Raw genomic sequence first — 13,822 nt, 5'->3', positions numbered from 1 at the left:
CCTTGTCTACATGCTTTCATTACCTCTAGACTTTGCTATTCCAACACACTCCTCAGCAGCTACTTGAAAATAAACAGAACTTGTAAATACATTACATGTTGGCAAATGTGATGTTATCATTAATTTCAAAAGGGTTTGAATATGAGAGCAGAGATTTATAGCTGAGGCTCTGGTCAGACCACATTTGGAAAACTGTCAACAGTTTTGGGCCCTGTATCTATGGAAGGATGTGCTGGCCTTGGAGGGGGTTCATAGGAAGCTCACAAGAATGATTCCTGAGATGAAGAGCTTGTCATGCGAGGAGCGAATGAGGACTCGTGGTCTGTGTCCAATGGAGTTTAGAAGGATGATGGTGGGAAACTGATTGAAACTTACAGAATACGGAGAGGCCCAGATAGAGTGGACGTGGTGAAGATGTTTCCACGAGCGACAGAGACTAGGACCCGAGGGGACAGCCTCAGAGTGTAGGGACATCCCTTGAGAAATACTATGAGGAGGAATTTCGTCAGCCAGAGGGCGACGGATCTGTGGACCTCACTGACACAGAAGGCTGTGGAGGCCAAGTCATTGAATGTATTGAAATCAGAGATAGACAGGTTCTGGATTAGTAAGGGGATCAAGGGTGACGGAAAGAAGGCAGGAAAGTGGGGTTCAGAAACATATCAGTCATGATCAAATGGCAGAGCAGACTCGATGGGCCGAATGACCAAATTCTTATGGTCTTATGTACTCAAACGGTCAGTCTACAAAGATCTTGATAATAAAATTCTAATTTTTCTTCCCAAATCAATCAAAATTTGACTTCTCTCTTCCAGATCTCAGTAATCTCCACCAGCCCCTCAACCCTGTGAGATCTGCGTTTCCCCAAAATTCTGACATTTTGAGCATCCAGCATTTTCATTGCTCCACTGTTGATGGCCCTGCCTTCAGCTATCAGGACCTCGGAATTTCCTCCCAAAATTGATCCGGCTCTCCTTCCTTTCAGACACTCCTTCAAACCCACCTCTGTGGACTAAACGTTTAGTCAGATGTCCTGATTATTTCTTTACGCGGCTCGGTGCGAAATCTCATTTGATAAGACTCCTGGAAAAATACTCTGCATCATTCTATTATGGTAACTAAATTAAACTAAATCAGCTACATGACTCCAAAACAGAGATGAACAACGATTTGAAAAGGAAGTTGGACGAGGGCTGGAAGTAACTAAACCTTTCAAGACGACAGGATTGAGCAAGGGTATGGGACTGAACGTCTCTAATGGAGAGCTAGAATGGACTCAATAGGCCAAATGGCCTTGTTCAGGGCCATAAATGACTCTGTGCCAGTTGCTGTTATCATTTACATTGTATACTTTGAATAAGACGAGCTGTTTACCTGTGAGCAAGGCCTTTACAGCACTGAGAACAGAGGGGATGCCAGTCTCGTTATCACAATCAGAGCAAAGACCTGAAGTTGAACCGTAGATCCGTAAAAATTCAAGTTGTGTTTGGACAGATTCTGGGTCATCAGGGGAAGAGGGAAGTCGGTGAAGAACCTGCAAACATGTCCTCTGGTACAAGTCGGCGTGTTTCAAGCTCTGTGTGTCTTGGTTCCCTCTTTCATGGATCACACCAGCCTCCTTGTGGACCACATCCTCCTCCTCCTCCTCCACTTCTCTAAGGCACAACTCTGTTTCAAGGAGAGCAGTAACTCCAAGCACAGTCAGATTCTGCTCTAATCTTCCATCCCTGTCGGAATGGGACTGGAGAACCTCAACCAGGAGCCCTACGAGTTGGATTAGCAGGGAATGCAGAGTGTTGCCAGTGTGCCTGGTCTTGTCGGGTTGCAGTGGCACCTTCACGATGACTCGACTCAAGGCTGACAGTGCAGTGATGAGGAGCTGTTCAGTCACCAGTCTCCACTTGTTCTTCGCCGAGGATAACCAGGTGCTGGAGAGGAAAGCGACAAACTGCTCCAAGTTCAGGCACATGCTTTGCTTCCTTTCGATGACAGCCTGGGCAGAGACAGTCAGGAACCTCTGGACTGCATCCAGGAACTCTGGCCAGACCGGGCACTCTGCACAGCTAGCCAACTGGCTGCTGGCTGCAAACAGAGGGGACATCACCTTCTCCAGGATATCGCCAGAGTGAGCCCGTTTGAAGACCACGTTGCGGCTGGTGCCTGTCTGCAGGACGGTGAGGAGGACGTAGGTCCGGCTCAGTGCCTGCAGACACTTGGTGGCGTTGGCCTTTTCCAGTTTGGGTTTGAGGGTCATGACCAGGGACACAAGCAGAACAAAGCAATGGAAGTGATCAGCGCCACTCAGGCTGTCCAACCTCAGGGCACCAAGAAGGTCCAAAAGCTGCAGGAGATGATCCAGCTGATGCTCCGAAAGGGTGTGGTTGGGTGTTTCCTTTAGAAGTGAACTCCCTGGAGTGGGGCTGGGGTGAGATCCCAGCGAGTCCAAAGCGCTGCTCTGCTGGCTACCAGCCTCCTGGCTGGTATCACCACCATCACCCGGCTGTTTGAGCAAGCAGGCGGGCAGGTTAAACCTAGTGCCAGGGAGCAGGCTGCTCACCTCTTCCATCAGGTGCAGTAAAACGCCATGGTGCAGTGGCTGCATTTCTGGGAGCAAGCTGCTGCGGAGCAGACTCCTGCACATTGCTGGGATGGAGAGACAGTCTTCTGAGCCCCGATCCGGCTCGGGCAGTAACAGGTTTGCCGTCACCACGTCCGCCAAGTGGGACACCTCCGGCTCGGGGAGGTGGGGCAGCAGCAGGGCGAGGTTCGACATGAGCAGGTGCCAGTGCGCCACAGCGTACGTTTCGTCATTGATGGTGCCGAGCTCTCCGTCCCAGGCCCAGGCGCTGGCGTTTTTTACAGCGTCCTCCCCCAACCGCACGACACGCGCCGCGGCCGATCTCAGTGACGCCTCCTCCGCCTCCGTCCGTGAGCCCGGCTGCATCATGACACTTTTCATTCCCTGGATTGCCAGCAGCTGGAGGAAGTGGCAGCTCAGCGCGCTGCTCTGGCCCGGGACACCCCGCCACTCCAGAGGGAGGCCGCAATGAAGACCCTGCTCCCCGGCCTCAGCACCTCCCGGTGAGACGTACTTGCTACAGTTCAACTTCAGCATGTGATCGAGCTGGACCCAAGTGGAGTGGAGGAGCAGGCCCGAGCTCTCAGCCCTCAGGGCCCATGGGGAACGGTCTTTGCCGGAGGGCTCACTGACTGTACGCAGGAGTGGTGTCACCACCGCTCGGGTCATCTTGTCCATCAGAAGCTGTGCCCGCTTCAGGACCGGCACCGGTGTTTTGTCATCCAGGCTCTTCATGTTCAAGAGAACAGCATTCAGCAGAGTGCTTACTGCCAGAGCTTTCAGTGCCAGATCCGAGTCCCCGCTTAGGTCCGGGATCAAGACTTCCAGGCTCTTCAGCATCAGATCCCAGATATCCAGTGCTTGACCAGCCGGAAGCTCCAACAGGCATGCATGGAGCTTCTCGGTGAGACCAGCCGACAGGACGGGCCGCCTCAATTCATCAGCAGCTGGGCGAGCGATAATGGCCAACACCTCCTGGAAGAGCCTGGGCAGCTGCCGCAGTTTGGTGTAAGTTTCGAGCAGCGTACACAGCAGCGATTCCTGGGCTCTGCCAACCCGCGGATCGCTGACGTCGGCGTCCAGCCACGCCAGCGACACCAGGTCATCCAGATTCGGCTCCACGATCAAATGATTCAGCAAGATTAAGGTCCTCAGGCACCGGAACCAGGCCGGTATCTCCTGGCGAGGGTAGGACAGCAACGTTTCTGCCACTCTGGAGTACAGGGTGAACTGCAGCCCCCCACACCGGATTTTGTCCACTGCCACATTGTAAATGTTGCTGCCCAAGGTCAAACTGAGCAGCTGGTCCAGCGCTATCAACCCGGGATTCCAGTCCGCGGGCTCTTGTCCAGACCTGACCCCTGTTGGTTCAGGGAAGCCCAGAGTGTCAAAGAACCTGGCAAAGATGTGGAAACCAAGCAGGTGATTCCCCTCCCTGCAGTAGGACTCCAGAGAGAGCCTGTACAGCAGCGGGACTGAGCCCGCGACCACGGCAGAGTGCAGATCTGGGCTGAAGAGACCAGCGTTGGTCAACTTGGACAGCATCGTCTCGATGGGGGCCACCAGGTCCTTGGGTAGGTTCACCTTCTTTTCCTGTGAGCCGTTGTCTTGCAGAAGCTCTTCCCTGTAAAAGTTCAGGTGGTCGGCGTGGAACAGGCCGCCCTGGAGGGCAGCCTGGATCTTGTGAGCCACCTCTTTGCTGAGGTGCTGCCGCACGGCCACGTCGTCCTCGCTTGTCCAGCACCTTGAGGACAGCAGGTGCCTCAGCAGGAGGAAGGGCTGGAGGAGATGGCTGCAGATCTGCAGGAAAACCCGGCCCCGGCTGCGTTGCTGCCTCTGAGCGACGAGGTACAGGTCAAAGGCCAGCAGGAGGACCTCGAAGAGCTGCTTGCAGCGCAAGGCCTCTGTCGACTTCAACCTACAGCAGAGCAGCAAGGACAGCATGCAGAGCAGATCCACCAGCAGCTCCCACTTGCTGCTGTAGATGATAGCGAAGGCAGGAGATGTCAGAATACCATGACAGCAGTTCAGCACCGTCATTAGATTCGACAGGGTGGCATTCGATGGCATGTTGCTGCAGTGTTCCCTGATCCGGTCATTTATAATCTGAAATTAAAATTTTAAAAGCAGAATTGGCCAATATTTCTCACACAGGCTTTGATATTTCATATTTCCGAATTAATCAATAGAGTTTACGTATGTGTTATGAGATATATAAGATTTATAGCAAGCAGACCATCTGACCCAACTGGTCTGCGTTGGTGTTTTTGCATTCAACAGAAGCCTTCTCCTTCCCTACTTCATGGTTAGATTCACAGAATCCCTACAGTGTGGAAGCAGGCTATTTGGCCCATCAAATCTGCACCGACCCTCCAAACAGCAGCCCTCCCAGACCCACCTCCCACATTATCCATGTAACACAGCATTTCCCATGGCTAACCAACCTAGACTGCACATCTGCGAACACACTATGGGCAATTTAGCACGGCCAATCCACCTAACCAGCCCATCTTTGGATCGTGGGAGGAAACCGGAGCACCCAAAGGAAACACACGCAGACACAGGGAGAATGTGGAAACCCCACACAGACAGTCATCCAAGGCTGGAATCAAACCCAGTTCCCTAGTGTAACCAGCGAGCCACCATACTACCCCTATTTCACTCCATTAATATATACTGTCCCCTTTTCCCTAGTGTGGTTACCTCATTTCATCTTAAACCCCTCTGTGCCATTTGTCTCAACTACTCCCCTAGGGAGGAATTCCAATCTCTGAGAAAAGACGTTTTTACGTGAGTTCTCTGCTGGATTTTATATTAAAACAATTTTCTTATAATTATGAATGCTAGTTGTGGACTGCCCCACAAGTGGAAATCTCTCCTTTTGAAACACTTTATAATTTTAAACGTTTCTGACAGAAGACCGTAGATACCAAAGTCAGAAGAAGGATGGAGACAGCCAGAGTAATTTTGTGAACATGAACAATTTGTTAACAACAAGATCACTGAAACCTGTTAAAAGGAAAAAAAAATTATAAGATGCTTCATTCTATCCAATTTTCCTGTCTGCTCAGAAGCCTAGACTGTAAGTACAGATCTATTCATGAAGGACATAAAGGTCTTTAAAATGTAATTGTGAAGACTATTGCTAACAATTCAATATAGGGACGATAAAGATAAGTGAAGTGGTGTTTGAAATCGCTACAGCAAATAGAACTCAAGCAGCAACACTTAGAAAGAGAATGTTGTTATTCAGCTATGATCAGAGCTGAAAATTTATAGATATCTCTTCCAGAGGGCTAAATGGAGGGTGGCAGAGAGAGACACTGTTTGACGATATGAATATCAGAGAGCGGCTGCAGAGTCACAGTGGATATGACAGGATGGTGCAAGTGTGAGATAGCACTGATAGGAGTAGTGGCAAGCCGCAATACCAGTAGACGGATCATCTGAAAGTGATCTAAGTCCACCAGCACCTTTGAAAGGACAGGGTTCCACTTGTAGGGCAGTCTATACCAGAAATAAAGCAAAGGTCACCCCAGTTTGCAGCCTTCTCTTCATCTCCAGCCTGTTAAGTCCTCTGAGGTTAAAAAGTACTTTCAGCATTTGTGGTATTAAATACTTAGAATTTTCACTACCTCCACTAATTCTTAACATTTCTGAAAATGTTATTCATTTTCTGAACACACTGTGGTCAGGGATAATCTGGCCCTCCTGCCGGTTGCTTTCAGACACACCTCTTTATCAGAAAACCTTGTCACTTTTTCTTTCAGATGCACAGGACATGGGTCAAGAAATCACAACAGGAAGAGGACATTCATTCCCTCTCCTTAGGCCAATTCAACAGGTCTCACACCACAACTTGACACTGATCTTTCTCACCTTGCCACAGTGGTTGACTCTTAGAATACAATCAAATCCCACCAGAGAGACAGCCACACAGAATCTAGGCTGATGGAGGACTGAAGGACTACTGCATTGTCAGAGGTGCCATCTTTCAGATGAGACAGTATTCAGACATGCCTCTCAAGTAGATGTAGAAAGGTCCTACGGCAATATTTCAAAAACTACCTTTCCCAGTATCCTGTCCAATACTTATCCTTCAGGATACATCACCAAATAGCTTCTCTAATCTTAATGCATTGCTGTTTTGTGGAACATAACTTCTTCGCAAATTGACTGCTGTGTTCCCTACAATACAGCACTGACCTTAAACATGCTTTGGTGTCTGTTAAACATTTCAGGATGATCAAATGCCGCTATAAAAATGTAAGTTCTTTTTTTAAAATGCATGTCAAGCTCAATAGTCACCAATTAGCCCACTCCTGTCAAAACGAAATGAACTAGGCTGGAGTAAAATGACAATAGACTCATGACAATAGATCTATGTCACTGTGACTTTGTGTCATCTTACCTGTGCAATGGTAGCATGAAGAGTGATAATCTTCCCTTTCTCAATCAGTTTCTGCAGCTTTTTGCTATGAAGAATATCATCTAGGTACGTCCACAGACCTTCCAGAATGTCATCTCCAAACTGTGGCTTTTTGCTGTAATATCCACTTAATGCACGACAAACCCAATCCATTAAAATCTTTGATCGCGAAAGAAAATGAAGTAAATTAGAACATTTTGAAAAATGCTCCCACAAAAATGGTTTCCATTTAGAAGTTAGCAGATATATTAATAATGAAACTGTGAAATCGTATGCTTTGAGGATTTTAAACAAGCTGGTGATAGATATTTATGTTACTTGTATTTTCTTCCTCTGGGGCAAGAGGTTTGAGAAGGTACTCAACATACAACAAGACCTCTTCACTGAACACTTATTTTCTTTATTATTTCATCGGAACATAGAAACAGGAGTAGGCCATTCAGCCCCTTGAGCCTGTTCCATTAGACAATGAGACTGTGGCTAATTCCATAAACTTGCCTTTGGCAAGTTTGACTGAACGCAGTTCAGTCTGATCAGATTGTTGAGGCTGGATCTGAGTTCAATAGCACAACAACTGACCAAGCACCACACAGTCTCACACATTCTCATTTACATGCATGTGCTTTTAGCCTAAAAATACCCAACCACATTAAAATATTTTGCTCATTAGCCAATAAGAAAAGGCCATTAGATCCTCCCTCTCTACAAACAATTACAACTGACAGGACAGTAGTTCAGTAACAATGTCACTGGATTAATAGTCAAGAGACGCAGGGGATTAAAAACAAGGATGAGAATTTTGAAACCACATTTAAACAGATTCAAAAAGAGTTTATCGGATACACGCACCTGTTCCTTGTTGGGCAGAAAACACTGGTGTGAAATCCAGGCAAATCGAGCCAGTTTTAGCTTGTCTTCCCATGGGGTCTTCGTACTTTTCAGCTTTAGATGAATCCCAGAATAAATTGTAGCCATGATCTGAAAATGAGAGAACGAGCTTTAAAGAGTTAACATAGACACAGATGCCCAGTGATTTAATGCTCACTCCCAACTTACAGTCATAGAGATGTACAGCACAGAAACAGGCCCTTCTGTCCAACTCATCCATTTCGACCAGATATCCTAAATAAATCTAGTCCCATTTGCCAGCATTTGGCTCATATCCCTCTATCCCTTTCCTATTCACATACCCATCCAGATGCCTCTTAAATGTTGTAACTGTACCAGCCGCCACCACTTCCTCTGGCAGCTCATTCCAAACACACGCCACCCTCTGCATGAAAACCCTGCCCCTTGGGTCCCTTTTAAATCTTTCCCCTCTCACCTTAAACCTGTGCCCTCTAGTTTTGGACTGTCCCAGCCCAGGGACAAGACCTTGTCTATCCATGCCCCTCATGATTTTATAAACCTCTCTCAGGTCACCCCTCAGCCTCCGATGTTCCAAGGAAAATAGAACCAGCCCCTTCCTACAAATCAAACCCTCCAACCCTGGCAACATCCTTGTAAATGTGAATTATTACATCTGTCTACTTCACCAATGGTTGGTATTGATGCCTTTGAGTCAGAGGTTTGTGGATTTTCAAGTCCCAATTTAAGACTTCAGCACAAAATACGAGTCGACAGTCCCAGTGTTGCATCTTCTCCAGGCACACTTTCAAAGACATTTAGGATGAGCAAACAAATGCTGGTCTTCCCAGGAACATTCACATCCCAACACCAAACAAGATAAAAATTGCCATCTTTCAGCTGAGATATTAAACTGAGGACCTGTTTGCCTTCTTGGGTGGAAGTAAACATTCCCATATGTCTAAAAACAGGAAGAACTGGGGATGCTGTAAATCAGGAACAAAAACAGAAGTTGCTGGAGAAGCTCAGCAGGTCTGGCTGCATCTGTGAAGAATAAAACAGAGTTAACGTTTTGGGTCCGGTGAGCCTTCCTCAGAACTGACCTGCTGAGCTTTTCCAGCAACTTTGTTTTTATTCCGATATATCTATGTGGATTCTTCCCTTTAAGCAGTGTCTCAAACTATAATTACATACAGATTCTCCACATCCATACATAATGTTAAAATTGTGTGTAGCTCTATATATAGTTAGATACATTCTCATACACACAGATTGAGCAGCGTATAACCCTACATATTCTGGTACAGAGTGTTTCATAATCATATACTGTATAATCAGGTAGAGTCCCAAATCCTAATACACACTGAGTATCCCACAGCTCCGGATGAAAAGTATCCAATACAATTAGCTTTTTTATGTCCTTCCACATAGACACATATATCTTACAGTGATATATATTTACATAGTCTCCCATATCCTATATGTATAGTTAATGTTCCAGATTCCTCTGTATAGTTAGAGTACATGCCTATATAGAATGAAAGCCCCCTCGTAATATAATTAGATATCCTTGATTTACATACAAGCAGTCTCCAGGTTGTGAATGGATTCTTTTCTCTGGTCTGTTTGCAAGTCAGTTTGTGCCAATGCAGGGCAATACAAAATAGCCATTCATAAGTACGGAAAACATTTGAATGTTGGACCTTTAATGTTACACCCTGCACAAGATTGTGTTCATACATAAGAGCATTTGTCAAACTTTCATAAATGGGGGAACTCCAGTAGTTACACCTATTCTGAATTCCGTCACAAGTGCACGTTTCATTTTTAAAACCTTCCTAACTTAATAGACTTTAAAATGTTAAAAGTTACCACTCAGCCTTCTCTTTGCCAGGGAAAGAGCTCCAGGCTGCACAGTCTCACGGATGTTACGAGAATGCTTTCTGACTCTATGGTGTTTGCTGTGAGGTGCTGACAGACAAACACCTGTTTACCAGAAACCCTCGCTACTTTTCCTGCCAGCTCATGCCAGCTGTTCCACAGGATGTGCTTTGAGACAAAGGCCTTCGATCCTGTCAGTACATTTACAGGATGCACCCCAGATCCCCATATACAGTTATAATGTCTGACACCCCCCTATATGTATCTCAACACCATGCCTCAGAATCCTACATAAATGCCATAAAATAATAAGACATAGGGATAGAGGTAGGCCATTCAGCCCATCAGGTCAGCTCCAGCATTTAATGAAACCAGGCTGATCCGATAATCCTCAACTCCACTTTCCTGCGTTATCCTCATAGACATCTGTTGATCTCGGTCTTAAACATACTTAATGATTCAGCCTTGACAACACAAGTGGACAACACGGTAAAGAAAACGTACGACATCCTTGCTTTCATTGGTCAGGGCACTGAGTATAAAAATTGACAAGACGTGTTGCAACTGTATAAAATTTTATTTCAGCCACATTTGTAGTACTATATGCAGTTCTGGTCACCTCACTATAAGAAGGATGTGGTGGCTTTGCAGTGGGTGTAAAAAAGGTTTACCAAGATGTCACTCGGATTAGAATGTATTAACTATAAGGAGAGGTTGCACAAACCAGGATTCAATTTCACTAGAGTTGTGGAGATAAAGGGACAACTCAAAAGAAGGATCTAAAATGATGAGAGGCAGGGATAAGTGGATAGTTGGAGTCTTTTTGCCAGGATGGAAATGTCAAATACTAGGGGACATAGGTTTAAAGTGAAAGAGGGAAAAGTTTAAAGGAGTCATGTGAGGCAAGTTTTTAGGCAGATGGAATTAGGTGCCTGCAATGTGCAGCCAGGGGAGATGCTAGAAGCAGATGCGATAGCAACATTTAAGAGGCAATTTGACAGGCTCACGAACAGGGGCATAGACTATGTGCAGGCACACGCGATTAGTTTAAAATGGCATCATGGCCAATGTGAACACAGTGGGCGAAAAAACCTGCTCCTGTTCTACACTTTTCTATGCACACTCTAAGTACCAATGACGGCTCAGTGGTTAGCACTGCAGCCTCACAGCACCAGGGACCCGGGTTCAATTCCAGCCTCAGGCAACTGTCTGTGTGGAGTTTGCACATTCTCCCTGTGTCTGCGTGGGTTTCCTCCGAGTGCTCCAGTTTCTTCCCACAGTCCAAAGATGTGCAGGCTAGGTGGATTGGCCATGCTAAATTGCCCATAGTGTTCAGGGGTGTGTGGGTTATAAGGGAATGGGTCTGGGTGGGATGCTTCAGGGGCGGTGTGGACTTATTGGGCCGAAGGGTCTGTTTCCACACTGTAGGTAATCTAATCAAACTCCTGAGTGTCCTATATACTGACATGCAGTTACATATGCTTCCCCCCATGTTTTATATGTTTAAAATTGTGCAATCTCCCAAAACTATACCTATAGTTACCCATTCTTTCAGATTCCTTTATCTGTGATAGTGTCCTGTGTGCCTATGTGCAGTTATATACAGCCCCCATCTTTTACATATTTACAGCTTACAACCTCTCAAACATATATCTATGGTTACTCAGCATTCCAGAGTCCTTTACCTATGACAATGCCCAGCATGCTTAAACACAGCTGTGCAGATTCCCCCATTCCTTATCTATATATGGTTATACAATTACCAAACTTACATCTATGGGTACCCAGCATTCCAGACTCCTACATATGACAAAATGTACCACATACCTATACACAGTTATATACTCACCGCATCCATTATATATTTACAGTTGCACAACCTCCCAGACCTATATCTATAGTTACCCAGTGTTCCAAACTCCAATATATATAGTACATTACAGCACAGTACAGGCCCTTTGGCCCTCGATGTTGTGCTGACCTGTCATACCGATCTCAAGCCCATCTTAACCTACACTATTCCACGTACATCCATATGCTTGTCCAATGACGACTTAAATGTACCTAAAGTTGGCGAATCTACTACCATTGCAGGCAAAGCGTTCCATTCCCTTACTACTCTGAGTAAAGAAACTACCTCTGACATCTGTCCTATATCTTTCACCCCTCAATTTAAAGCTATGCCCCCTCGTGCTCGCCGTCACCATCCGAGGAAAAAGGCTCTCCCTATCCACCCTATCTAACCCTCTGATTATTTTATATGTTTCAATTAAGTCACCTCTCAACCTTCTTCTCTCTCATGAAAACAGCCTCAAGTCCCTCAGCCTTTCCTCATAAGACCTCCCCTCCATACCATCTCCTGCAATTTTAAATTGCAAACTAAAAATTCACTTCAATTGTCGAGATTTTGGACAATATGCTTACGAATAAACACACTCAGCAGCAACATTAGAATAACTTGCAGCTTGCTCCATGCATGCATTACAAAATTAACCCTACTTAAAAAAAGTTTAAATATATGTGAAGCCAAAACTTAGGTGCAACGATACACTCATTATCAACATGCTATGTCATGAATGCAGTATTATGGAGCTAATGGATAAGTGGAATGGGAACTTATACAGGCAGACTGAAGAGTAGGAAACATGAACAAAAACAAAAAAAAGATGAGAAGACAGAAAATTCAAGGGCAGGTATCAAGGCCAAACTGTGCAAAACACAAACAGGACAAAGTGCACTAAAAAGACAAATATTACGACCTTATGTTTTAATGCATGAAGCATTCATAATAAAGTGGATGATTTGGTCATGCAAATAGATATAAACAGGTATGATGTAGCTGTGACGACAGAGATAGAACATAGAACATTGAAAACTACCGCACAGTACAGGCCCTTCGGCCCACGATGTTGTGCCGTGGAATATTCCTAATCCAAAAATAAAATAACCCAACCTACATTCCCCTCAATTCACTGCTGTCCATGTGCATGTCCAGCAGTCACTTAAATGTCACTAACGACTCCGCTTCCACGACTACCTTTGGTAAACTATTCCATGCGCTCACAACTCTCTGGGTGAAGAACCTCCCTCTGACATCTCCTCTATACCTTCCTCTAAACACCTTAAAACCATGACCCCTCATGGCAGTCAATCCTGCCCTGGGGAAAGGTCTCCAGCTGTCGACTCTATCCATGCCTCTCACTACCTTGTCCACCTCGATCAGGTCACCTCTCTTCCTCCTTCTCTCCAGAGAGAAAAGTCCCATCTCAGTCAACCTCTCCTCCTAAGACAAGCCCTCCAGTCCAGGCAGCATCCTGGTAAACCTCCTTTGCACCCTCTCCAAAGCCTCCACAACTTTCCTATAATAGGGTGACCAGAACTGGACACAATATTCCAAGTGTGGTCTCACCAGGGTTTTGTAGAGCTGCAGCATAACCTCGCAGCTCTTAAACTCGATCCCCCTGTTAATGAAAGCCAAAACACCATATGCGTTCTTAACAACCTTATCCACCTGGGTGGCAACTTTGAGGGAGCTGTGCACTTGAACACCAAGATCCCGCTGTTCCTCCACACTGTCAAGAATCCTGCCTTTAATCCTATATTCAGCATTTAAGTTCGACCTTCCAAAACGCATCACTTCACATTTATCCAGGTTGAACGCCATCTGCCATTTCTCAGCCCAGCTCTGCATTCTGTCAACGTCCCGCTGAAGCCTGCAATGGCCCTCGATACGATCAACGGCACCTCCAACCTTTGTGTCATCAGCAAACATGCTAACCCGCCCCTCAACCTCCTCATCCAAGTCATTTATAAAAACTACAAAGAGCAGAGGCCCAAGAACAGAACCCTGTGGGACACCACTCAGCACTGACCTCCAAGCAGAATACTAACCATCTACAACCATTCTCTGCCTCCTGTCAGCCAACCAATTGTGAATCCAGACAGCCAAATCACCCTGTATCCCATACCTCCTGACTTTTTGAATGAGCCTGCCATGGGGAAACTTATCAAAATGCCTTGCTGAAGAAGTCCATGCACACCACATCTACTGCTCGACCCTCGTCAACTTGTCTCGTGACTTCCTCAAA

At 46.1% G+C, this 13,822-nt stretch overlaps 1 protein-coding gene across 5 annotated transcripts in view; it reads right to left on the bottom strand.

Moving 5' to 3' along the window:
* urb2 (URB2 ribosome biogenesis homolog) overlaps positions 1-13,822 on the bottom strand; it is a 31,102-nt gene that overhangs the window by 14,413 nt on the left and 2,867 nt on the right. For 4 of the 5 annotated variants that reach the window (XM_059648359.1, XM_059648360.1, XM_059648361.1 and 1 more), the window contains exons 2-4: positions 7,857-7,985; positions 6,990-7,166; positions 1,375-4,684 (exon numbers count right to left, since the gene is read on the bottom strand). In XM_059648359.1, coding sequence (XP_059504342.1) covers positions 1,375-4,684; positions 6,990-7,166; positions 7,857-7,985 — 3,616 coding nt within the window. Of the gene's footprint in view, positions 1-1,374; positions 4,685-6,989; positions 7,167-7,856; positions 7,986-8,063; positions 9,194-13,822 lie in introns of those variants that run through there. The other variant, XM_059648358.1, reaches the window with a different exon arrangement.

This window comes from Stegostoma tigrinum, chromosome 9 (assembly GCF_030684315.1).
Source record: "Stegostoma tigrinum isolate sSteTig4 chromosome 9, sSteTig4.hap1, whole genome shotgun sequence".
Taxonomy (NCBI): Eukaryota; Metazoa; Chordata; class Chondrichthyes; order Orectolobiformes; family Stegostomatidae; genus Stegostoma; species Stegostoma tigrinum.
This window is presented reverse-complemented; position numbering and strand designations above follow the sequence as displayed.